Genomic DNA, 27992 nt, shown 5'->3' with positions numbered 1-27992 from the left:
ATATATATATATATATATATATATATATATATATATATATATATATATATATATATATATATATATACGTATATATATATATATACGTATATATAAATATATATATATATATATATATATAAATATATATATACGTATATATATATATATATATATATATATATATATATATATATATATATATATATATATATCCGTCCCTATATATCTCCATATATAGGGACAGGTGTTGTATGTGCGCTTGTCAGACAGATAGCTTGGTGCTCGATTAGCTAGTTTTTGTCCCACATATCCCATAGCCTAGAGGGACGATTGCTCTGTGATCATTCATAAAAACGCTAATTTAATTTTCCTTTCAGTTTTTCACAGAATCGTCAGGATGCCGCGCTCCCATTGGTCAGTAGGAGTGTGGTTGTCTCTGATTGGCTTGCCGGCAGTGTGGGCGGCAACCTTCAACCTGGCCCTAATTGGTCCGTGGAGATGTGACCCCATGTTCTCCAGAGCGCTGCCGTCGGCCGCCGTCAACCTGGCGTTGTCACGGCTACGCAGCGACACCAGTTTAACATACAACTACGCTGTCACCCTATTGGACGAAGCCTGCTCAGTGTCTAAAGGTCATTAACATAAATAACTACCAAAAAAACTAAGCTACAATGATTAAAACTATGAATAAATACATCAACAAATACAAACAAACATTATAGGGAGGAACTAGAGGAGAAGAGATCCAGTAGAACTAAGACTAGAGGAGAAGAGATCCAGTAGAACTAAGACTAGTGGAGAAGAGATCCAGTAGAACTAAGACTAGAGGAGAAGAGATCCAGTAGAACTAAGACTAGAGGAGAAGAGATCCAGTAGAACTAAGACTAGTGGAGAAGAGATCCAGTAGAACTAAGACTAGAGGAGAAGAGATCCAGTAGAACTAAGACTAGAGGAGAAGAGATCCAGTAGAACTAAGACTAGTGGAGAAGAGATCCAGTAGAACTAAGACTAGAGGAGAAGAGATCCAGTAGAACTAAGACTAGTGGCGAAGAGATCCAGTAGAACTAAGACTAGAGGAGAAGAGATCCAGTAGAACTAAGACTAGTGGAGAAGAGATCCAGTAGAACTAAGACTAGTGGAGAAGAGATCCAGTAGAACTAAGACTAGTGGAGAAGAGATCCATTAGAACTAAGACTAGTGGAGAAGAGATCCAGTAGAACTAAGACTAGAGGAGAAGAGATCCAGTAGAACTAAGACTAGTGGAGAAGAGATCCAGTAGAACTAAGACTAGTGGAGAAGAGATCCAGTAGAACTAAGACTAGTGGAGAAGAGATCCAGTAGAACTAAGACTAGTGGGGGAAGAGATCCAGTAGAACTAAGACTAGTGGAGAAGAGATCCAGTAGAACTAAGACTAGTGGAGAAGAGATCCAGTAGAACTAAGACAAGTGGAGAAGAGATCCAGTAGAACTAAGACTAGTGGAGAAGAGATCCAGTAGAACTAAGACTAGAGGAGAAGAGATCCAGTAGAACTAAGACTAGAGGAGAAGAGATCCAGTAGAACTAAGACTAGAGGAGAAGAGATCCAGTAGAACTAAGATTAGTGGAGAAGAGATCCAGTAGAACTAAGACTAGGGGAGAAGAGATCCAGTAGAACTAAGACTAGAGGAGAAGAGATCCAGTAGAACTAAGACTAGAGGAGAAGAGATCCAGTAGAACTAAGACTAGAGGAGAAGAGATCCAGTAGAACTAAGACTAGTGGAGAAGAGATCCAGTAGAACTAAGACTAGAGGAGAAGAGATCCAGTAGAACTAAGACAAGTGGAGAAGAGATCCAGTAGAACTAAGACTAGTGGAGAAGAGATCCAGTAGAACTAAGACTAGAGGAGAAGAGATCCAGTAGAACTAAGACTAGAGGAGAAGAGATCCAGTAGAACTAAGACTAGAGGAGAAGAGATCCAGTAGAACTAAGACTAGAGGAGAAGAGATCCAGTAGAACTAAGAGTAGTGGAGAAGAGATCCAGTAGAATTAAGACTAGAGGAGAAGAGATCCAGTAGAACTAATACTAGTGGAGAAGAGATCCAGTAGAACTAAGACTAGAGGAGAAGAGATCCAGTAGAACTAAGACTAGAGGAGAAGAGATCCAGTAGAACTAAGACTAGTGGAGAAGAGATCCAGTAGAACTAAGAATAGTGGAGAAGAGATCCAGTAGAACTAAGACTAGAGGAGAAGAGATCCAGTAGAACTAAGACTAGTGGAGAAGAGATCCAGTAGAACTAAGAATAGTGGAGAAGAGATCCAGTAGAACTAAGACTAGAGGAGAAGAGATCCAGTAGAACTAAGACTAGTGGAGAAGAGATCCAGTAGAACTAAGACTAGTGGAGAAGAGATCCAGTAGAACTAAGACTAGAGGAGAAGAGATCCAGTAGAACTAAGACTAGAGGAGAAGAGAAGAGATCCAGTAGAACTAAGACTAGTGGAGAAGAGATCCAGTAGAACTAAGACTAGAGGAGAATAGATCCAGTAGAACTAAGACTAGTGGAGAAGAGATCCAGTAGAACTAAGACTAGAGGAGAAGAGATCCAGTAGAACTAAGACTAGTGGAGAAGAGATCTAGTAGAACTAAGACTAGTGGAGAAGAGATCCAGTAGAACTAAGACTAGTGGAGAAGAGATCTAGTAGAACTAAGACTAGTGGAGAAGAAATCCAGTAGAACTAAGACTAGTGGAGAAGAGATCCAGTAGAACTAAGACTAGTGGAGAAGAAATCCAGTAGAACTAAGACTAGTGGAGAAGAGATCCAGTAGAACTAAGACTAGTGGAGAAGAGATCCAGTAGAACTAAGACTAGTGGAGAAGAGAAGAGATCCAGTAGAACTAAGACTAGTGGAGAAGAGATCCAGTAGAACTAAGACTAGTGGAGAAGAGATCCAGTAGAACTAAGACTAGTGGAGAAGAGATCCAGTAGAACTAAGACTAGAGGAGAAGAGATCCAGTAGAACTAAGACTAGTGGAGAAGAGATCCAGTAGAACTAAGAATAGTGGAGAAGAGATCCAGTAGAACTAAGACTAGAGGAGAAGAGATCCAGTAGAACTAAGACTAGTGGAGAAGAGATCCAGTAGAACTAAGACTAGTGGAGGAGAGATCCAGTAGAACTAAGACTAGAGGAGAAGAGATCCAGTAGAACTAAGACTAGAGGAGAAGAGAAGAGATCCAGTAGAACTAAGACTAGTGGAGAAGAGATCCAGTAGAACTAAGACTAGTGGAGAAGAGATCCAGTAGAACTAAGACTAGAGGAGAAGAGAAGAGATCCAGTAGAACTAAGACTAGAGGAGAATAGATCCAGTAGAACTAAGACTAGTGGAGAAGAGATCCAGTAGAACTAAGACTAGAGGAGAAGAGATCCAGTAGAACTAAGACTAGTGGAGAAGAGATCTAGTAGAACTAAGACTAGTGGAGAAGAGAAGAGATCCAGTAGAACTAAGACTAGAGGAGAAGAGAAGAGATCCATTAGAACTAAGACTAGTGGAGAAGAGATCCAGTAGAACTAAGACTAGTGGAGAAGAGAAGAGATCCATTAGAACTAAGACTAGTGGAGAAGAGATCCAGTAGAACTAAGACTAGTGGAGAAGAGATCCAGTAGAACTAAGACTAGTGGAGAAGAGATCTAGTAGAACTAAGACTAGTGGAGAAGAGAAGAGATCCAGTAGAACTAAGACTAGAGGAGAAGAGAAGAGATCCATTAGAACTAAGACTAGTGGAGAAGAGATCCAGTAGAACTAAGACTAGTGGAGAAGAGAAGAGATCCATTAGAACTAAGACTAGTGGAGAAGAGATCCAGTAGAACTAAGACTAGTGGAGAAGAGATCCAGTAGAACTAAGACTAGAGGAGAAGAGATCCAGTAGAACTAAGACTAGAGGAGAAGAGATCCAGTAGAACTAAGAGTAGTGGAGAAGAGATCCAGTAGAATTAAGACTAGAGGAGAATAGATCCAGTAGAACTAATACTAGTGGAGAAGAGATCCAGTAGAACTAAGACTAGAGGAGAAGAGATCCAGTAGAACTAAGACTAGAGGAGAAGAGATCCAGTAGAACTAAGACTAGTGGAGAAGAGATCCAGTAGAACTAAGAATAGTGGAGAAGAGATCCAGTAGAACTAAGACTAGAGGAGAAGAGATCCAGTAGAACTAAGACTAGTGGAGAAGAGATCCAGTAGAATAAGAATAGTGGAGAAGAGATCCAGTAGAACTAAGACTAGAGGAGAAGAGATCCAGTAGAACTAAGACTAGTGGAGAAGAGATCCAGTAGAACTAAGACTAGTGGAGAAGAGATCCAGTAGAACTAAGACTAGAGGAGAAGAGATCCAGTAGAACTAAGACTAGAGGAGAAGAGAAGAGATCCAGTAGAACTAAGACTAGTGGAGAAGAGATCCAGTAGAACTAAGACTAGAGGAGAATAGATCCAGTAGAACTAAGACTAGTGGAGAAGAGATCCAGTAGAACTAAGACTAGAGGAGAAGAGATCCAGTAGAACTAAGACTAGTGGAGAAGAGATCTAGTAGAACTAAGACTAGTGGAGAAGAGATCCAGTAGAACTAAGACTAGTGGAGAAGAGATCTAGTAGAACTAAGACTAGTGGAGAAGAAATCCAGTAGAACTAAGACTAGTGGAGAAGAGATCCAGTAGAACTAAGACTAGTGGAGAAGAAATCCAGTAGAACTAAGACTAGTGGAGAAGAGATCCAGTAGAACTAAGACTAGTGGAGAAGAGATCCAGTAGAACTAAGACTAGTGGAGAAGAGAAGAGATCCAGTAGAACTAAGACTAGTGGAGAAGAGATCCAGTAGAACTAAGACTAGTGGAGAAGAGATCCAGTAGAACTAAGACTAGTGGAGAAGAGATCCAGTAGAACTAAGACTAGAGGAGAAGAGATCCAGTAGAACTAAGACTAGTGGAGAAGAGATCCAGTAGAACTAAGAATAGTGGAGAAGAGATCCAGTAGAACTAAGACTAGAGGAGAAGAGATCCAGTAGAACTAAGACTAGTGGAGAAGAGATCCAGTAGAACTAAGACTAGTGGAGAAGAGATCCAGTAGAACTAAGACTAGAGGAGAAGAGATCCAGTAGAACTAAGACTAGTGGAGAAGAGAAGAGATCCAGTAGAACTAAGACTAGTGGAGAAGAGAAGAGATCCAGTAGAACTAAGACTAGAGGAGAAGAGAAGAGATCCAGTAGAACTAAGACTAGTGGAGAAGAGATCCAGTAGAACTAAGACTAGTGGAGAAGAGATCCAGTAGAACTAAGACTAGAGGAGAAGAGAAGAGATCCAGTAGAACTAAGACTAGAGGAGAATAGATCCAGTAGAACTAAGACTAGTGGAGAAGAGATCTAGTAGAACTAAGACTAGTGGAGAAGAGAAGAGATCCAGTAGAACTAAGACTAGAGGAGAAGAGAAGAGATCCATTAGAACTAAGACTAGTGGAGAAGAGATCCAGTAGAACTAAGACTAGTGGAGAAGAGAAGAGATCCATTAGAACTAAGACTAGTGGAGAAGAGAAGAGATCCAGTAGAACTAAGACTAGAGGAGAAGAGAAGAGATCCAGTAGAACTAAGACTAGTGGAGAAGAGATCCAGTAGAACTAAGACTAGTGGAGAAGAGATCCAGTAGAACTAAGACTAGAGGAGAAGAGATCCAGTAGAACTAAGACTAGTGGAGAAGAGATCCAGTAGAACTAAGACTAGTGGAGAAGAGATCCAGTAGAACTAAGACTAGAGGAGAATAGATCCAGTAGAACTAAGACTAGTGGGGAAGAAATCCAGTAGAACTAAGACTAGAGGAGAAGAGAAGAGATCCAGTAGAACTAAGACTAGAGGAGAAGAGATCCAGTAGAACTAAGACTAGTGGAGAAGAGATCCAGTAGAACTAAGACTAGTGGAGAAGAGATCCAGTAGAACTAAGACTAGAGGAGAAGAGATCCAGTAGAACTAAGACTAGAGGAGAAGAGATCCAGTAGAACTAAGACTAGAGGAGAAGAGATCCAGTAGAACTAAGACTAGAGGAGAAGAGATCCAGTAGAACTAAGACTAGAGGAGAAGAGATCCAGTAGAACTAAGACTAGTGGAGAAGAGATCTAGTAGAACTAAGACTAGTGGAGAAGAGAAGAGATCCAGTAGAACTAAGACTAGAGGAGAAGAGAAGAGATCCATTAGAACTAAGACTAGTGGAGAAGAGATCCAGTAGAACTAAGACTAGTGGAGAAGAGAAGAGATCCAGTAGAACTAAGACTAGTGGAGAAGAGATCCAGTAGAACTAAGACTAGTGGAGAAGAGATCCAGTAGAACTAAGACAAGTGGAGAAGAGAAGAGATCCAGTAGAACTAAGACTAGTGGAGAAGAGATCCAGTAGAACTAAGACTAGTGGAGAAGAGATCCAGTAGAACTAAGACTAGTGGAGAAGAGAAGAGATCCAGTAGAACTAAGACTAGTGGAGAAGAGAAGAGATCCAGTAGAACTAAGACTAGTGGAGTAGAGATCCAGTAGAACTAAGACTAGTGGAGAAGAGATCCAGTAGAACTAAGACAAGTCATTTTATGCTTGGTTGATCTCTGGTGTCACGCTCTGAAAATAGCCGATTTACCGATAGATCGGATATTTTTAGCTTTGACAAACGTACTTTTATATGTGCTTTTCGCATGCAGAAGGCATCAATAATGTTCCTCCACCTATCACGGTCTTTGGCAACCAGTTGTGCCTCCCCCACGAGAGACCCCTCCCCCACGAGAGACCCCTCCCCCACGAGAGACCCCTCCCCCACGAGAGACCCCTCCCCCACGAGAGACCCATGTCCAGCAGCTCACCCTCTACAGTTGGTAACCCTCTACAGTTCTGCGCCAGGTTATCTTAGGCCGGCCTCGTTTACCTTTCCCCTTTGGTGTCCAGCTGACTGACCAGTGTCCATTGTCCAGCTGACTGACCAGTGTCTAGCTGACTGACCAGTGTCCAGTGTCCAGCTGACTGACCAGTGTCCAGCTGACTGACCAGTGTCCAGTGTCCAGCTGACTGACCAGTGTCCATTGTCCAGCTGACTGACCAGTTTCCAGTGTCCAGCTGACTGACCAGTGTCCAGCTGACTGACCAGTGTCCAGCTGACTGACCAGTTTCCAGTGTCCAGCTGACTGACCAGTGTCCAGCTGACTGACCAGTGTCCATTGTCCAGCTGACTGACCAGTGTCCATTGTCCAGCTGACTGACCAGTTTCCAGTGTCCAGCTGACTGACCAGTGTCCAGCTGACTGACCAGTGTCCAGCTGACTGACCAGTGTCCAGTGTCCAGCTGACTGACCAGTGTCCATTGTCCAGCTGACTGACCAGTGTCCAGCTGACTGACCAGTGTCCAGTGTCCAGCTGACTGACCAGTGTCCAGTGTCCAGCTGACTGACCAGTGTCCATTGTCCAGCTGACTGACCAGTGTCCAGTGTCCAGCTGACTGACCAGTGTCCAGTGTCCAGCTGACTGACCAGTGTCCATTGTCCAGCTGACTGACCAGTGTCCATTGTCCAGCTGACTGACCAGTGTCCAGTGTCCAGCTGACTGACCAGTGTCCAGTGTCCAGCTGACTGACCAGTGTCCATTGTCCAGCTGACTGACCAGTGTCCAGTGTCCAGCTGACTGACCAGTGTCCATTGTCCAGCTGACTGACCAGTGTCCATTGTCCAGCTGACTGACCAGTGTCCAGTGTCCAGCTGACTGACCAGTGTCCATTGTCCAGCTGACTGACCAGTGTCCAGTGTCCAGCTGACTGACCAGTGTCCAGTGTCCAGCTGACTGACCAGTGTCCAGCTGACTGACCAGTGTCCAGTGTCCAGCTGACTGACCAGTGTCCAGTGTCCAGCTGACTGACCAGTGTCCAGTGTCCAGCTGACTGACCAGTGTCCAGTGTCCAGCTGACTGACCAGTGTCCAGTGTCCAGCTGACTGACCAGTGTCCAGTGTCCAGCTGACTGACCAGTTTCCAGTGTCCAGCTGACTGACCAGTGTCCAGCTGACTGACCAGTGTCCAGTGTCCAGCTGACTGACCAGTGTCCATTGTCCAGCTGACTGACCAGTGTCCATTGTCCAGCTGACTGACCAGTGTCCAGTGTCCAGCTGACTGACCAGTGTCCAGTGTCCAGCTGACTGACCAGTGTCCATTGTCCATCTGACTGACCAGTGTCCAGTGTCCAGCTGACTGACCAGTGTCCAGTGTCCAGCTGACTGACCAGTGTCCAGCTGACTGACCAGTGTCCAGTGTCCAGCTGACTGACCAGTGTCCAGTGTCCAGCTGACTGACCAGTGTCCAGTGTCCAGCTGACTGACCAGTTTCCAGTGTCCAGCTGACTGACCAGTGTCCAGTGTCCAGCTGACTGACCAGTGTCCAGTGTCCAGCTGACTGACCAGTGTCCAGTGTCCAGCTGACTGACCAGTGTCCATTGTCCAGCTGACTGACCAGTGTCCATTGTCCAGCTGACTGACCAGTTTCCAGTGTCCAGCTGACTGACCAGTGTCCATTGTCCAGCTGACTGACCAGTGTCCAGCTGACTGACCAGTGTCCATTGTCCAGCTGACTGACCAGTGTCCATTGTCCAGCTGACTGACCAGTGTCCAGTGTCCAGCTGACTGACCAGTGTCCAGTGTCCAGCTGACTGACCAGTGTCCAGCTGAGGCCACTTTAGGGATTCCGCTCTCTGCAAATATGTGGTTTATGCATCTTCTGCCCCTTCAAAGCCTGTTCTTTCCGGCCGGGATAACTCTGCAGAACACTTTGCTGGGGATGGAAAGAGGCGTGTTGTCACATTTCTGGGGGTTTCCTTTATAGAGATCTTGACAATTGGGCCCTTTGTCCAATTTTATTTTAGCACAAAGCTACGTACGACATTATGACGCCATCGAGGCCCGCCAAAATATGTTTTTACATTACATTACATTACAGTCATTTAGCAGACGCTTTTATCCAAAGCGACTTACAATAAGTGTATTCAACATAGGTAGGGAATGAAAACTACTAATCACCAGAAGTCTTTAGTGCATTTTCTGCAAAAACAAGCAACCAAGAGTATACCTAGCGCTAAGGTAAAAGTGCAATATATCAGCTACCTATTTCCTTAAACAGATGAGACAAAATAGCTAAATCAAATGAGCATGAGCTAAAACAAGTAAGTGTATCGACTAAACAAGATCCAATAAACAATCCAATAATCCAATAAACAATACAGCAATAGAAAACAAGCGTTCGTACAACTAGTTAACAACAAGTAGGTCAGGCAGAGAGGAAGGGTAGTGTTTCCTGAAGAGGTGGGTTTTCAGTCTGCGGCGAAATATGGGCAGTGACTCTGCTGTCCTAACATCAGTGGGAAGTTCATTCCACCACTGTGGGGCCAGAACAGAAAAGAGTCGTGACCGTGTGGATCGGCCAGAAGGACCCTTGAGTGACGAGGCAATCAGTCGCCCCGAGGTGGCAGACCGAAGTGGTCGGGCAGGGGTGTAGGCATCGACCATAGCCCGGAGGTAGGAAGGAGCTGTTCCTTTCACTGCCCTATAGGCTAGCACCAGGGTTTTGAACTGGATGCGAGCCGCTACGGGGAGCCAGTGTAGAGAGCGGAGAAGGATGGTTGTGTGGGAGAACTTGGGGCGGTTGAACACCAGACGAGCCGCAGCTTTCTGAACAAGCTCCAGGGGTTTGATGGCGGATGCCGGAGCACCAGCAAGGAGGGAGTTGCAGTAGTCCAGGCGGGAGATGACGAGAGCCTGGATGAGCACCTGGGCTGCCTTCTCCGTGAGGAAGGGGCGAATCCTCCTGATGTTGTAGAGCAGGAATCTGCAGGACCTCGTCACTGATGCGATGTTTGCCGAGAACGTCAGTTGATCGTCCAGGGTCACACCCAGATTCTTCGCAGTCCGAGTTGAGGTCACCACAGCATTATCAATGGTGATGGCCATGTCTCGATGCGGACAGCCCTTCCCCGGGAGGAACATCAGCTCGGTCTTGTCCAGGTTGAGCTTCAGGTGGTTTGTCGACATCCACTCCGAGATGTCAGCCAGACAAGCAGCAATGCGTGTCTCCACCTGGGTATCAGAGGGGGGGAATGAGAGGATTAGTTGGGTGTCATCGGCATAGCAGTGGTAGGAAAAGCCATGGGAGTGGATGACAGCACCCAGAGATGTAGTGTAGAGAGAGAAAAGTTTTGTTGACTAAAACTAGACTAAATACTAAACATTTCAGATGACTAAAATGTGACGAACATTTTAATTTAAAAGTATTATATTTAAAATGTATTTGAATTCCAACATGTCTTTTTTATATTTATGATTGACAGCTGTCACTCAGTTGGCCGACATGGAGGGAGATGGCCACGCCTACATCGGACCCTTTAACCCCGCCCTCTGCCATGCTGCTTCCCTATTCGCCGAGCACTGGGAGGCGGGGCTGGCGTCCCCGGGCTGTCTGGAAGCTGATTGGCCCAGCCTGCCTCCTATCACCCCTCCTAGCAGAGTTCTCTTTGCTGTCCTCAGACATTTCCGTTGGGCCCATGTGGCTGTGGTGGCTGGTAAGTCATAACGTGTGTGTATATGTGTGTGTGTGTGTGTGTGTGTGTGTGTGTGTGTGTGTGTGTGTGTGTGTGTGTTTGTGTATATATATATATATATATATATATATATATATACGAGGCTGATTACTCCTACGAATTGTGTCTCTGTCTCTGTCTCTGTGTGTGTGTGTGTGTGTGTGTGTGTGTGTGTGTGTGTGTGTGTGTGTGTGTGTGTCTGTGTCTGTGTCTGTGTGTGTGTGTATGTATGTATGTATGTATGTATGTATGTATGTATGTATGTATGTATGTGTGTGTGTGTGTGTGTGTGTGTGTGTGTGTGTGTGTGTGTGTGTGTGTGTGTGTGTGTGTGTGTGTGGTAAACTGAGCCCATTTTGGAAGACGGAAGCAGACATGTTTCTCTGGGTGGTAATAAATCACAATCCTTTAAAGTCCGAGGCAGTCATTTCCAACAATCTTTTTATTGTCAAAAAGGCAACAAATACAGGGTTCAATGTTGTATTCCGCATCTTTGTTCATAGGACCTGCTTTGTCCTGTTGAACGTGACAACTGTGTGTAGCCGAAAATCACATAGAGTCCTGTTTCTCACCATAGCACTATGTTATCAGCAAACAGATATTTTCCTTAGGACCTCCTTCTGACCACTCACAAACAGGTTTCTAGAAACAATAGAATCATTGGGCAGGGCCTAGGAAGTCAACACAATGGGTCACACAATCTGTCTTGGTTTTAACACATAACATTTATCTATCAAACTGCATTTTTACACAAGCTCATTTTACGAAATCTTTGTTTAACACCTTGTTACCTTCAAAATAAGACCACACATATATGTATTCAACTTTGTATGAATGATTTAGACAAAAGAGATGATTTAAAAAGGACTTAGCGTTTTCCTTAGATTCAAGAAGAAAAGTCTACATGCAACAAACTGGTTTCTCCCCAACCACATTTGTTCACACTTGTGTACTTACTATAGAATAAGCTTTTACTGTGAGCTAGTTATAATTTACAATAATTCAGTTTAAGTCTATTTCTTTAACAGCCGGCTGTAGAGAGAGAGAGAGAGAGACATGGCAACATGCGTGATTAGATCGCATAATTACAATGCCTTTTTGGGAACAAAGAACTCGGCTGGGTGTGGTGTCTTAAGTTCGCACCTAAGACAATAGACAGGATCCCAGAGTTTTAACCTATTTACCTCTGTTGCAGACAGCTGTTCTCCCCCACACTCTAACATGGAACTTTCTTAACAATTTGTGTTCATAGTGTATTAATAGCATATTAACTTCATATTCATCAGTCTTGAATACTGATACACGACGTGTGTGTGTGTGTGTGTGTGTGTGTGTGTGTGTGTGTGTGTGTGTGTGTGTGTGTGTGTGTGTGTGTGTGTGTGTGTGTGTGTGTGTGTGTGTGTGTGTGTGTGTGTGTGTGTGTGCGCATGTGTGTGTGTGTGTGTGTGTGTGTGTGTGTGTGTTTGACATCACAGGACCATCTGACCTATGGGAGGGCACGGCACAGGAAGTGGCCTCGGCCCTCAGAGCTCTGGGCTTGCCGATTGGTTCGGTGGTTACCATGGAGTCTGGGCAGGGGGAGGGGCCTCGAGAAGCACTGAGGGCCATTAAAGAAGCGGTTGGGGTCAAAGGTCAGTCTGGAAGCTTAATTAGTATATTTTAATTAACTCATAATTACATTAAATTAATAAATATGAGATAGAGGCTCTGGGTCTGTGATAGAACGTTTATACATTAACCACTTGCACCCTAGCATCTCTGGTGGGTACAAAATAGCAGATCTACAAGCTCACAACAATTGGTGTAGAGGGAAGAAAGCAGACCAAATACAGAGCCAAAGGTTAAGTTTACTAAGTATTGAGGGTTTAAAGAACAACTTTGGTTTTGGTCGCGTCGCAGTTTGTAACCTCTCGGAACTAAATTAACTAAATGAACTCAATGAACTCAATGAACTAAATGAACTAAATAAACTAAATAAACTCAATGAACTCAATGAACTCAATGAACTAAATGAACTAAATGAACTCAATGAACTCAATGAACTAAACGGTCAAATTGCTGCTGGAGGGATTCCTGCGTAACTTGTATATGTTGTATCTACCAGCAAAGAAAATCAGCCCCAGAATGTGGGTTTGCCCTACATGGGCTTGCCCACTTCCAACCCATGGCCAGTTAGCCCATATCTAAACCTTATGGGCACGGAATAGGCTTACCCAGTTCCAACCCATGCCCAGCTAGCCTGTATGTAAACCATATGGGACCCTTATAATTCGCCCAGTTCAAGCCCATGCCCACTTGGTACCCAAGTAGCCCACATTGAAATTATGAATATGAATGAGTTTAAACAGTGTGATTATGAATATGAATGAGTTTAAACAGTGTGATTATGAAAATGAATGAGTTTAAATAGTGTGATTATGAATACGAATGAGTTTAAATAGTGTGATTATGAATATAAATGAGTTTAAACAGTGTGATCATGATTATAAATGAGTTTAAACAGTGTGATTATGAATATGAATGAGTTTAAATAGTGTGATTATGAATATGAATGAGTTTAACACTTGCATGACTAAGCTATCAATATGACCGATTTTGAGAATTTAAAGTGGATTATCTTCTCTCATGAAGCTCTGAGAAAGTTCCCCTTTCATGACTTTTCCTAAATATTTGTTTCAAATCATCTCCGTTTTTTTTTTCTTCTGAAACGTATTATAAATATGAAATATATACCATATATACCATCCCAACCGTTATATTTTGGCTAAATTGACCGCTCTCCCCCTCTCTCCCCCAGGCAAGAGACTCTAGACCCCCGCAGAGCGGCCCGTAGACGAGCAGACTCAAAGTCCATGTTGCCATGTCTGCTTATTATAAGCGACTTTGGGCTTGTTTTTCACGTCTTTCTATTATTATTATTATTATTATTATTATTATTATAATTATATATATATATATAATTACATTATAATGGTAATAATAATATAGCTGCCCACGTGTTTTGTGCACAGTTTGCACACTGGGTTGTTTACAAGTTACTATAGTTCGCTTGCTGCTACTAGATTTATAGCAGAATTACACATTTTTTATTAGGTCTTAGGTATTAGGTGCAAATTAGCCTCGGCTATAAACCCCATAATACAATGCAATGTTTTCCTTCATTTTGTGTTGTTTGTTTAATTCTGGACTTTGACTGACCTGTAACGAAGTAGCTACTAAATTGCACACATTTACATTATTCAAGGATGGATTTCAGTGCATTCCTCTGTAATGGCCGAAAGATTGGAACCTTTGTAGTAGTGTTATGTATGGAAGATGTCCTAACAGGTGCTAACGGTCCTCATGATGACATATAGCCTATAGGAGACACACAGAAAGGCACAATGTATGCAGTAAAATTTTCATAGACCTGCCTGCTTATTTCTCTCTCAAAATTTGGCGACCCATTTTCTACTTTCCCTTTCACTGCAAAGCGGTGGAAAAAGATTGGATCTACAAGCATACAGCTTGTCACGCAGCAACTGTTTTATGCATGAAGATCAGATATTTTGCGCAGGATTGACACATTTGTGAGCAGGCCTGGTGTTTCAGGCATCAACTCGCGAGTTGAAAAACAGTAGAAACTAGCTAAATAACTTTTTTTTGGCTCTGATCTGATCAGCAGAAAGGATTATTCATTCATTTTCCTCCGTGTGTTTGATGACCCCCCGTAATGACTTTTACTTAAGTACAGAATTTGAGTACTTTTTCCACCACTGACTGTACTGTACTCACAACGCGTCGCATCGCGACGTACATTGGCTATTTGAAAATTGCCGATCTACAAGCATGCATTGTGAGCTTGTAGATCTGCTATTTTCAAATAAATTGACGTTAACGAAATCAACACTGCATGGAAGTAAAAATGAGATCCCCACATACACAAATCACAAATCATGATGACATATAGGAGACAGATAGAAATACACACTAGCCTACTGCCTACACTTTCATAGACCTGCCTGCTTATTTCTCTCTCAAAATTTGGCAACCCATTTTCAACTCTCAGTTTTTTAGAAGACAATGGAACCCCCCACTGTTTGGGGGAGAAAGTGTGAACTAGTCTGGAGAACAGAGGGAGACAGTGGCCAATAGGATAGCCTGATTTGGGGATCAAAATGATATTTTTTCAGGCTTGGTGGAGGAGTATGAAACCTCAGTCATGCGAGTGTTAAACAGTGTGATTATGAATATAAATGAGTTTAAACAGTGTGATCATGAATATGAATGAGTTTAAACAGTGTGATTATGAATATGAATGAGTTTAAACAGTGTGATTATGAATATAAATGAGTTTAAACAGTGTGATTATGAATATAAATGAGTTTAAACAGTGTGATTATGAATATAAATGAGTTTAAACAGTGTGATTATGATAGATGCAATTAGAGTGTAATTTGATGGATTTTTAACACTTTCTTCTCTTAGTGGTCATCATGTGTATGAGCTCTTTGCTGATTGGTGGAGAAGACCAGAGAGAGTTCCTATTGGCTGCTCTGGACATGGGGATGATTGCAGATGGCTACGTGTTTATTCCATATGACGCCCTGTTGTATGCCTTACCTTACCAGGCAATTATTAACATACTAATTAACATACTAATTAAACTGTGAACACAGTGGTTGCCAGGTGAACACAGTGGTTGCTAGGTGAACACAGTGGTTACCAGGTGAACACAGTGGTTGCTAGGTGAACATAGTGGTTGCCAGGTGAACACAGTGGTTGCTATGTGAACACAGTGGTTGCCAGGTGAACACAGTGGTTGCTAGGTGAACACAGTGGTTGGCAGGTGAACACAGTGGTTGCTAGGTGAACATAGTGGTTGCCAGGTGAACACAGTGGTTGCTATTTGAACACAGTGGTTGCCAGGTGAACACAGTGGTTGCTAGGTGAACATAGTGGTTGCCAGGTGAACACAGTGGTTGCTATGTGAACACAGTGGTTGCCAGGTGAACACAGTGGTTGCTAGGTGAACACAGTGGTTGCTAGGTGAACACAGTGGTTGGCAGGTGAACACAGTGGTTGCTAGGTGAACACAGTGGTTGCTAGGTGAACACAGTGGTTGCCAGGTGAACACAGTGGTTGCTAGGTGAACACAGTGGTTGCTAAGTGAACACAGTGGTTGCTAGGTGAACACAGTGGTTGCTAGGTGAACACAGTGGTTGCCAGGTGAACAAAGTGGTTGCTAGGTGAACACAGTGGTTGCTAGGTGAACACAGTGGTTGCTAGGTGAACACAGTGGTTGCCAGGTGAACACAGTGGTTGCCAGGTGAACACAGTGGTTGCTAGGTGAACACAGTGGTTGCCAGGTGAACACAGTGGTTGCTAGGTGAACAGAGTGGTTGCCAGGTGAACACAGTGGTTGCTAGGTGAACACAGTGGTTGCTAGGTGAACACAGTGGTTGCTAGGTGAACACAGTGGTTGCTAGGTGAACACAGTGGTTGCCAGGTGAACACAGTGGTTGCCAGGTGAACACAGTGATTGCCAGGTGAACACAGTGGTTGCCAGGTGAACACAGTGGTTGCTAGGTGAACACAGTGGTTGCTAGGTGAACACAGTGGTTGCCAGGTGAACAAAGTGGTTGCTAGGTGAACACAGTGGTTGCCAGGTGAACAAAGTGGTTGCCAGGTGAACACAGTGGTTGCCAGGTGAACACAGTGGTTGCCAGGTGAACAAAGTGGTTGCTAGGTGAACACAGTGGTTGCCAGGTGAACACAGTGGTTGCTAGGTGAACACAGTGGTTGCCAGGTGAACAAAGTGGTTGCTAGGTGAACACAGTGGTTGCCAGGTGAACACAGTGGTTGCTAGGTGAACACAGTGGTTGGCAGGTGAACACAGTGGTTGCTAGGTGAACATAGTGGTTGCCAGGTGAACACAGAGGTTGCTAGGTGAACACAGTGGTTGCCAGGTGAACACAGTGGTTGCTAGGTGAACACAGTGGTTGGCAGGTGAACACAGTGGTTGCTAGGTGAACATAGTGGTTGCCAGGTGAACACAGTGGTTGCTATGTGAACACAGTGGTTGCCAGGTGAACACAGTGGTTGCTAGGTGAACACAGTGGTTGCCAGGTGAACACAGTGGTTGCTATGTGAACACAGTGGTTGCCAGGTGAACACAGTGGTTGCTAGGTGAACACAGTGGTTGCTAGGTGAACACAGTGGTTGGCAGGTGAACACAGTGGTTGCTAGGTGAACACAGTGGTTGCTAGGTGAACACAGTGGTTGCCAGGTGAACACAGTGGTTGCTAGGTGAACACAGTGGTTGCTAAGTGAACACAGTGGTTGCTAGGTGAACACAGTGGTTGCTAGGTGAACACAGTGGTTGCCAGGTGAACAAAGTGGTTGCTAGGTGAACACAGTGGTTGCTAGGTGAACACAGTGGTTGCCAGGTGAACACAGTGGTTGCCAGGTGAACACAGTGGTTGCTAGGTGAACACAGTGGTTGCCAGGTGAACACAGTGGTTGCTAGGTGAACAGAGTGGTTGCCAGGTGAACACAGTGGTTGCTAGGTGAACACAGTGGTTGCTAGGTGAACACAGTGGTTGCTAGGTGAACACAGTGGTTGCCAGGTGAACACAGTGGTTGCCAGGTGAACACAGTGATTGCCAGGTGAACACAGTGGTTGCCAGGTGAACACAGTGGTTGCTAGGTGAACACAGTGGTTGCTAGGTGAACACAGTGGTTGCCAGGTGAACAAAGTGGTTGCTAGGTGAACACAGTGGTTGCCAGGTGAACACAGTGGTTGCTAGGTGAACACAGTGGTTGCCAGGTGAACAAAGTGGTTGCTAGGTGAACACAGTGGTTGCCAGGTGAACAAAGTGGTTGCTAGGTGAACACAGTGGTTGCCAGGTGAACACAGTGGTTTCTAGGTGAACACAGTGGTTGCCAGGTGAACACAGTGGTTGCTAGGTGAACACAGTGGTTGCTAGGTGAACACAGTGGTTGCTAGGTGAACACAGTGGTTGCTAGGTGAACACAGTGGTTGCTAGGTGAACACAGTGGTTGCCAGGTGAACAAAGTGGTTGCTAGGTGAACACAGTGGTTGCCAGGTGAACACAGTGGTTGCCAGGTGAACACAGTGGTTGCTAGGTGAACACAGTGGTTGCTAGGTGAACACAGTGGTTGCTAGGTGAACACAGTGGTTGCTAGTTGAACACGTTGGTTGCCAGGTGAACACAGTGGTTGTTATGTGAACACGTTGGTTTCTAGGTTGCATCTGTAAATAGCTAAACAAATGTAATGTTGTTGTTTTTTTCATCCAATCAGGACACAGTGTTCCCTCAGCTGACCAACAGTACCCGCCTCCGGCATGCGTACAGCGCCGTGGTAACCGTTACCATGGATTCAGAGCAGAGTTTCTATGAAGCGTTCCGTCAAGCTCAGCTTAACCGAGAGATCCGCTCTGCTATGGCCGCCACTGAGGTGACCTTTCACCTTTAACACAAGAAATGTCCCCTTTAAGTTGTTTCCAAGATTTTTTTCAACTCCGTCAGATTTCAACAGAAACATAATTTAATCAGGCATAAACAGGCTTAGCTAAATCCTAAGGGTTAGGGTAGGGTATTACCCTATAGAAACATCATTTAATCAGGTATAAACAGGCTTAGCTAAATCCTAAGGGTTAGGGTTAGGGTATTACCCTATAGAAACATCATTTAATCAGGCATAAACAGGCTTAGCTATATCCTAAGGGTTAGGGTAGGGTATTACCCTATAGAAACATCATTTAATCAGGCATAAACAGGCTTAGCTATATCCTAAGGGTTAGGTTAGGGTATTACCCTATAGAAACATCATTTAATCAGGCATAAACAGGCTTAACTATATCCTAAGGGTTAGGGTAGGGTATTACCCTATAGAAACATCATTTAATCAGGCATAAACAGGCTTAGCTAAATCCTAAGGGTTAGGGTTAGGGTATTACCCTATAGAAACATCATTTAATCAGGCATAAACAGGCTTAGCTATATCCTAAGGGTTAGGGTAGGGTATTACCCTATAGAAACATCATTTAATCAGGTATAAACAGGCTTAGCTATATCCTAAGGGTTAGGGTAGGGTATTACCCTATAGAAACATCATTTAATCAGGTATAAACAGGCTTAGCTAAATCCTAAGGGTTAGGGTTAGGGTATTACCCTATAGAAACATCATTTAATCAGGCATAAACAGGCTTAGCTATATCCTAAGGGTTAGGGTAGGGTATTACCCTATAGAAACATCATTTAATCAGGCATAAACAGGCTTAACTATATCCTAAGGGTTAGGGTAGGGTATTACCCTATAGAAACATCATTTAATCAGGCATAAACAGGCTTAGCTATATCCTAAGGGTTAGGGTAGGGTATTACCCTATAGAAACATCATTTAATCAGGCATAAACAGGCTTAACTATATCCTAAGGTTCCCTGTCTCACGTCCTGGTTTAAAAAGGCAGGAAAGCTTTGAAGCTATTGTAAGCCTTAAAGGTTTTGGATAAATGCATCAAATAATATTGCTATCAGTTGTGTCTCAACCATAAAAAGTCTGTAAATCCAAACTAAATGCAAATTATGGTATAAAATTTGTTATTTTATTAGCATTAAGAGAACTCTGATTAATGTTGAAAAAATAAAGGTCTGCTCACTACGACTGTGCTGTACAAATGATAAATAATAATAATAAATAATAAATGGTCTGCTCACTACGACTGTGCTGTACAAATGATAAATAATAATAATAAATAATAAATGGTCTGCTCACTACGACTGTGCTGTTGACTGAAAAACATATAGAAGTTTGTCAACTCCGTCAGACTCTGTCAGATGTCAACTCTGTCAGATCTGCCATCTTATGGAGTTGACATCTAAAAAACTAAAATGTGTATGTATATACTGTATGTATTTATATGTATTTATATATTTACATGTGTATGTATATACTGTATGTATTAATGTATGTATTTATATATTTACATGTGTATATGTCACAGGGAAATTGGAGAATCAGGGAAATTGAAGACGCTCGTTTTTAGGCAGAGGGCTTCGGGGCGAGGCGGGGCTTTTCGAGACAGGGTTTATTACACAAGGCTCACGAGGAGGAGGAGGAGGAGGAGAAGGAGGACGCGGCGCCGCGAGGCGGGGGTTTATTACGTGAGGCTCGCGAGGAGGAGGAGGAGGAGAAGGAGGACGCGGCGCTGCGAGGCGGGGGTTTATTACGTGAGGCTCGCGAGGAGGAGGAGGAGGAGGAGGAGGACGCGGCGCTGCGAGGCGGGGCTTTGATGCGAGGCGGCGTGATGAGGAGGAGGAGGAGGAGGAGGAGGAGGATCAGGAGACGGCGCCGCGACGCGGGGCTTTGATGCGACGCGGACCTGTCTTTTGTTGTTCCTCCCCACATAGCAACCAGGAAGCTACGCTAGGGGAACGCTGAACACGCGTTCACACGCACACGTGATAATAGTTATTGTCCATGACGGAGGCGCGCCGACTCAGCAGAGCTTGAGGCCGAGGAGGCGCGAGTGCCCACGCTGACCGGCCGAAGGGCTGCTTGTTGTGTGTGTGTGTGTGTGTGTGTGTGTGTGTGTGTGTGGTCGCGGCCGTATATGTTTGTGCACTTTAGTTGGGAAGCCTGGCTCGTGGCTTGGATTCGTGGCTCCCTCTAGTGTTGTTTCTGCAGAATTGCTGGGTGGGTGGTAAAAACGAGCGCGCCTTCTCCAATTTCCCTGGTTCTCCAATTTCCCTGTAACATATATATATACTGTATGTATTTATATATGTATTTATATATTTACATGTGTATATATATATATACTGTATGTATTTATATATGTATTTATATATATTTACATGTGTTTATATATACTGTATGTATTTATATATGTATTTATTTATTTACATGTGTATGTATATACTATATGTATTTATATATTTACATGTGTATGTATATTATGTATGTATTTATATATGTATTTATATATTTGCATGTGTATGTATATAATGTATGTATTTATATATGTATTTATATATTTACATGTGTATGTATATAATGTATGTATTTATATATGTATTTATATATTTACATGTGTATGTATATACTGTATGTATTTATATATGTATTTATATATATTTACATGTGTATGTATATACTGTATGTATTTATATATGTATTTATATATATTTACATGTGTATGTATATACTGTATGTATTTATATATGTATTTATATATATTTACATGTGTATGTATATACTGTATGTATTTATATATGTATTTATATATTTGCATGTGTATGTATATACTGTATGTATTTATATATGTATTTATATGTTTTCAGGTTTCTCCGTTATTCGGGACGATATTCAACATGATTTATTACGTTGCTAAGGCTGTAGAAGAGCGTCGCCAGGCAGGGGGCGGGAAGTGGGTGACAGGCAACCAGCTCCTCCAATCAGACGGAGGATTTGAATTCCGCGGCTTCAACCAGGTCAAATTGATTTATGATTATATTATTATATTATTCATGTAATTATGACAATTATAATACTTAATCATTCATATAATTATGATAATTATATTAATTACAATGATCTTTAATATCTATAGTATAGATATTAAATATCAGATTTTCAAGCTCACACTGTCCTTCTATAGATACTAACTATCAGATCTACAAGATCACTGTCCTTCTCTTCTCTATAATAAATATCAGATCTACAAGCTCACTGTCCTTCTCTTCTCTATAGATACTAACTATCAGATCTACAAGCTCACTGTCCTTCTCTTCTCTATAGATAATAAATATCAGATCTACAAGCTCACTGTCCTTCTCTTCTATAGATGCTGTATGGAGGCCATGAGGGGCGGGGCTTACTGGCCAAGTATGTGAAAGTAATTTATATTACTAACTATTATATTACTTATTAGATACATTACTTATTCTCCATGATTTATTCGAAATATTACTTTTTTATTATTTGCTAAATAATAATAATAATAATAATAATAATAATAATAATAATAATAATAATAATAAAAATAATAATAATAATAAAAATAAAAATAAAAATAATAATAATAATAATAATAATAATAATAATAATAATGTTATTACAGATATGTGCTGCTAAACAGTGATGGAGACAGACTGACTATTATAATAACTAGATGTCAGGGCCGCCCGATCCGAGGTTGGTCCAGACAGAGTCCAAAACTCATCAGATGTCAGGGCCGCTTCAAACTCTCCAAACATTTCCTCTGTCATCCCTTCTAAATAGTCAATTTCCTCCTCGTGCTTTAGTGGTTTGTGTAACAGATTCACATCATCCTCCTCTTTATCCTTGCCCACATTGTATTGTTCAAGTTCTTCCCTATTTACTTGGCTGGTGTCTTCTTGGCTCAAAGTTAAGACACCATCGCTATTGCACCATCGTTCAAACTCCTCATCGTTGATCGTTCCTAAACATTTCAACTGTTATCCCTTTTAAATAGTCAATTTCCTCCTCGTTCTGTTCTGTCCTTGAATAGTGTTCTGTCTCTGTGGGCTGTCTATGGGCTGTCATCCCTTCTAAATAGTCAATCTTGTGGGAAACAGTTTTGTTTCCGGTGGGAAACATTAATTTGCACCATTGTTCAAATTCTTCATTGTCCCAAACCATTTCGACTGTCATCCCTTCTAAATAGTCAATTTCCTCCTCGTTCTTTAATGGTGTTCCTAAAATATTGACATCATCATCGTTTGTTCCTGTGCCCACTTTGTATTGTTCCACTTCTTTGTCTACCCTGTTGGCGTTTTCGTGGCTCAAAGTCAACATAGCATTACCATTGTACCATCCCTCAAAGTTGTCTGACACTGGACTGGACATTTGCCGCTTGTCAGGAACCTCAGGTTTCAGCTTCTTTGACTGTGTCCTGGAATAGTGTTCTCTCTCTGGATCCTTTTTTGTGGTCCTTTTACGCTTTACGCTCTTGCTTTTACAGCGTGTTGCGTTTAGATGTTCTCCTGCACGACGGAAACACTCGCGCTTGGCGTCTCGGGTCCGACGGCCCAGAGATAGTTTTATTTTCCGTGGCATGGCTCTGTAAGAGAGATTTCTGAACCATGACGGCGACCTGGCCTAATTATAGCTCTGCACACACGTCATGCGAAGTCCGGCCTCTCGGGCCTCTCCTCTCCTCTCCTCTCCTCCCCCCCTCTCCTCCCCCCTCTCCTCCCCCTCTCCTCCCCTCTCCTCCCTCCCCGCTTTGCTTTGCGGCCCTAACCTCTAGTCCCAACCTCCCAACCTCGGTCATGTGATAAAGAGGTCAGACTTCCTGTATCTGGTTGCTATGGCAACCTGCCAGATCAGGCTGAGGGTCTTATAGGCAAATCAGAGAATCAATCAAACCGAGAGTCCGATCACTGATGGAGGTCTGTGACGGGTCTTGGAGGCATGTGGAGTGATCATGTGCTTGTAAATCGCTGCCGAACTTTCGGAGCTTTTGTCAATGATATAGTAGTAAGATAAGATAACATTATATAGTAGTAAGATAATAATAATAATAATAATAATAATAATAATAATAATAATAATAATAATAATGTATTTACAGGTATAATATAATGTTATTACAGGTATAATAATGTTAATAATCATGTTATTACAGGTATAATAATGTTAATAATCATGTTATTACAGGTATGTGCTGCTAAACAGTGATGGAGACAGACTGACTCCGACACACACTCTGTCTCCTATGAACTCTTATGGAACGGTCGGAGGACTCAGGTCTTTGGGACGATCCATTCTGTTCCCAGGAGGAAGACCCCCCTCTGAGAGCTTCTGTTGGTTTAACCCAGACCAGGCCTGTACAGGAGGTAAGACCCCCCACCCCCCTCTGAGAGCCTCTCTTGGTTTAACCCAGACCAGGCCTGTACTGGAGGTAAGACCCCCCCCCCCCCCCCCCTCTGAGAGCTTCTGTTGGTTTAACCCAGACCAGGCCTGTACTGGAGGTAAGACCCCCCCCCCCCACCCCCCTCTGAGAGCCTCTCTTGGTTTAACCCAGACCAGGCCTGTACAGGATGTAAGACCCCCCCCCCTCTGAGAGCTTCTGTTGGTTTAACCCAGACCCCCCCCCCCCCCCGGCCGTAACAAAGGGAAACATACAGAATAGTGGAGTATCAGTCTGTGGGGGGAATCATTATATCATGTAATATGATGTAATAATAAAGTAGGTATTAAATATACCAGTGACACGTTATATAAAAAAACGACCTAGTACAGCTTTAATATAAACATTAATAACATTTATGTTATTTTATTTTTTAGGAATGGATTCAGCCACCTTGGTGTTCATGTTCCTGTTCTTCTGTGTTCTGATTGGAGGAGCTGTCTACTGGTTCAGGTGACACACATCCACGCACACACACACACACACACACACACACACACACACACACACACACACACACACACACACACACACACACACACACACACACACACACACACACACACACACACAAACAGAAGAGGACACAGAAACAGCCTAAAGTAAACAAACCAACATACAGTATAAGTGTTTACAGAGTATCTGCACATTTATAAAGTCACACTTAACACATTCTGTGCCAGAATTTGATAATAACAGATTACGTTCGGTGCCAGAAGTCTCACCGTTAAGCTGCGCGGCGCTGTTTAAGCTGTAGACTCCACGACGAGAAATCATAATGTACTCACCCACTGCCTATAGCCTTTTGAACCGGTCACAACATTTTTATATCCATTAAAATCCGCGATCGGATGCTGTTTATAAACAACGACGATGGACGTACGAGCCCTCATAATGTTTAGGTTTCTCTTTATTCTTCTTCTTCTTCTGTGATATCAGCGGCTAAAACAGGCTCCATCTTAGATTAGCTTAGCATCCGATCTGCTATCAGATCGTTTGTAAACACAAAGAGGATAACCGTTCGTCGACCAAAGTACAGAAAATACAACCGGAGCTTACCATTCGTTTTAAACCGTGTGAAAACCATAATGTTTAGCCAAAAGTTTTTTGGGGATAAAATAAGAAACAGGAAACGGTCCACGGATATTTTTTACATAGGATGGGTCGAAAGCGTCATGGGATGAGAAAAAAATCAAGGATGGTACTGAAATTTACCGCGATCGCCCATTGAGCCACAAAAGACGCATCCGGTAGGGCCCTACGGGCTCGACGCTTAAGAGGTGGATTTATCGGCCTGTAGAACTACGGGCTTGGCGGACAATGTGTTAAAAGGTCTCAGTTTACCTTGTATTCTATCTTGGCGAGGCGTAGTTAGGCGGCGAGGCCTCCGTCCCTCTCAGACATAACATAGAGTTAAACTGAGTCCCTCTCATTATAAAATAGAGTTAAACTGAGTCCCTCTCATTATAAAATAGAGTTAAACTGAGTCCCTCTCATTATATAATAGAGTTAAACTGAGTCCCTCTCAGACATTATAAAATAGAGTTAAACTGACTCCCTCTCATTATAACATAGAGTTAAACTGACTCCCTCTCATTATAACATAGAGTTAAACTGAGTCCCTCTCAGACATTATAACAGAGTTAAACTGAGTCCCTCTCATTATAACATAGAGTTAAACTGAGTCCCTCTCAGACATTATAACATAGAGTTAAACTGACTCCCTCTCATTATAACATAGAGTTAAACTGAGTCCCTCTCATTATAACAGAGTTAAACTGAGTCCCTCTCAGACATTATAACATAGAGTTAAACTGAGTCCCTCTCAGACATTATATAATAGAGTTAAACTGAGTCCCTCTCATTATAACAGAGTTAAACTGAGTCCCTCTCAGACATTATATAATAGAGTTAAACTGAGTCCCTCTCATAGATTATAACATAGAGGTAAACACATTATAACATATAGTTAAACTGAGTCCCTCTCATACATTATAACATAGAGTTAAACTGAGTCCCTCTCATACATTATAACATAGAGTTAAACTGAGTCCCTCTCAGACATAACAGAGTTAAACTGAGTCCCTCTCATACATTATAACATAGAGTTAAACTGAGTCCCTCTCATTATAACATAGAGTTAAACTGAGTCCCTCTCATACATTATAACAGAGTTAAACTGAGTCCCTCTCAGACATAACAGAGTTAAACTGAGTCCCTCTCATACATTATAACATAGCGTTAAGATGAGTCCCTCTCATTATAACAGAGTTAAACTGAGTCCCTCTCATACATTATAAAATAGAGTTAAACTAAGACCCTCTCAGACATTATAACAGAGAGTTAAACTGAGTCCCTCTCAGACATTATAACAGAGTTAAACTGACTCCCTCTCAGATATTATAACAGAGTTAAACACATTATAACATAGCGTTAAACTGAGTCCCTCTCATTATAACAGAGTTAAACTGACTCCCTCTCATACATTATAACATAGAGTTAAACACATTATAATATAGAGTTAAACACATTATAATATAGAGTTAAACTAAGACCCTCTCAAACATTATAACATAGAGTTAAACTGAGTCCCTCTCATACATTATAACATAGTTAAAAAGAGACCCTCTCATTATAACAGAGTTATACAGAGACCCTCTCATTATAACATAGAGTTAAACTAAGACCCTCTCACACATTATAACAGAGTTAAACTGAGTCCCTCTCAGACATTATAACAGAGTTAAACTGAGTCTCTCTCAGACATTATAACAGAGTTAAAAAGAGACCCTCTCATTATAACAGAGTTATACAGAGACCCTCTCATTATAACATAGAGTTAAACTAAGACCCTCTCACACATTATAACATAGAGTTAAACTGAGTCCCTCTCAGACATTATAACAGAGTTAAACTGAGTCTCTCTCAGACATTATAACAGAGTTAAACTGAGTCCCTCTCATACATTATAACAGAGTTAAACTGAGTCCCTCTCAGACATAACAGAGTTAAACTGAGTCCCTCTCATTATAACATAGAGTTAAACTGAGTCCCTCTCATACATTATAACATAGAGTTAAAGTAAGACCCTCTCACACATTATAACATAGAGTTCAATTCAATTCAATTCAATTCAATTTTATTAAAGTGTCAAATCACAACAAGTTGTCTCAAGACACTTTACATGTAGAGAAGAGACCCGACATCCCACCCTGAGCAAGCAATTTTGCTAGTTAAACTGAGTCCCTCTCATACATTATAACATAGAGTTAAACTGAGTCCCTCTCAGACATAACAGAGTTAAACTGAGTCCCTTTCATACATTTTAACATATAGTTAAACTGAGTCCCTCTCATACATTATAACATAGAGTTAAACTGAGTCCCTCTCATTTAAACAGAGTTAAACTGAGTCCCTCTCATACATTATAACATAGAGGTAAACACATTATAACATAGAGTTAAACTAAGACCCTCTCAGACATTATAACTTAGAGTTAAACTGAGTCCCTCTCAGACATAACATAGAGTTAAACTGAGTCCCTCTCAGACATTATAACAGAGTTAAACTGACTCCCTCTCAGACATTATAACATAGAGTTAAACACATAACATAGCGTTAAACTGAGTCCCTCTCATTATAACATAGAGTTAAACTGACTCCCTCTCATACATTATAACATAGAGATAAACTAAGACCCTCTCAGACATTATAACATAGAGTTAAACTGAGTCCCTCTCACACATAACATAGCGTTAAACTGAGTCCCTCTCATGCATTATAACATAGAGTTAAACTGAGTCCCTCTCATTATAACTGTCACGGTGTGGTTCTGGAGGTGTAGGACCCAAGTGCAAGATGAGAGGCAGAGGCAGCGTAGCTCAAATTAAAGTGTTTATTAACACCAAACAAAGGGAGTAGGCAGTAATCAAAGTCCAGGTACAGGCAGAGTCGATACACAAGTAAGCAGTCAGAATAAGGAGGACGTACAGGGGAAACTAAACTGGGAAAGCTAGGTGAACTAAGTACAAAGCATCAACTAGGCAAGGACTAACAAATAACTCACACGACTGTAAGCAACGAACCAACAGGGAACTGAATCAAACACAGGACTTAAATAGACAGGGGATTAACAGGACGCAGGTGAACATAACAGGCAATCAGGCAAGGAGCACAGGTGACTAGGTTTATAATAATCACAGGGAGGTGAGACAAGAGAGGAAACAGTAAACAAGGCAGACAGGAACCACTACTACAAAACAAGAGTACGGAAAACCAAGGCCAGGGCAACAGAGTTACAATACAAATGCAGAATATAAAGAACGGCCTAACCAGGCCTAAAGAACAGCCCATAGGAGTCCAACACCATATAAGGGCATTCAAGGTCCGAATAATAAAGTCATCGTCCACAGCCCGAGGAGCGGACTGTGACAATAACAGAGTTAAACTGAGTCCCTCTCAGACATTATAACAT

The 27992-nt window shown here is 42.3% G+C and overlaps 1 protein-coding gene across 1 annotated transcript in view; it reads left to right on the top strand.

The window, feature by feature from the left end:
* Nucleotides 1-379: 379 nt before the first annotated feature.
* LOC308081182 (retinal guanylyl cyclase 2-like) overlaps nt 380-27992 on the top strand; it is a gene marked incomplete at its 5' end in the record, with an annotated part of 60972 nt that continues 33359 nt past the window's right edge. The window contains 10 exons of the mRNA XM_080457573.1: nt 380-614; nt 10327-10557; nt 12051-12206; nt 15043-15185; nt 17881-18036; nt 20925-21074; nt 21428-21468; nt 23266-23444; nt 23562-23579; nt 23896-23971. Coding sequence (XP_080313699.1) covers nt 380-614; nt 10327-10557; nt 12051-12206; nt 15043-15185; nt 17881-18036; nt 20925-21074; nt 21428-21468; nt 23266-23444; nt 23562-23579; nt 23896-23971 — 1385 coding nt within the window. The remainder of the gene's footprint in view (nt 615-10326; nt 10558-12050; nt 12207-15042; nt 15186-17880; nt 18037-20924; nt 21075-21427; nt 21469-23265; nt 23445-23561; nt 23580-23895; nt 23972-27992) is intronic.

This window comes from Gymnoscopelus braueri, assembly GCF_963280865.1.
Source record: "Gymnoscopelus braueri genome assembly, contig: SCAFFOLD_60, whole genome shotgun sequence".
Classification (NCBI taxonomy): Eukaryota; Metazoa; Chordata; class Actinopteri; order Myctophiformes; family Myctophidae; genus Gymnoscopelus; species Gymnoscopelus braueri.
Note: the sequence above shows the minus strand (reverse complement) of the source record. Positions and strands in the feature narration are given on the sequence as shown.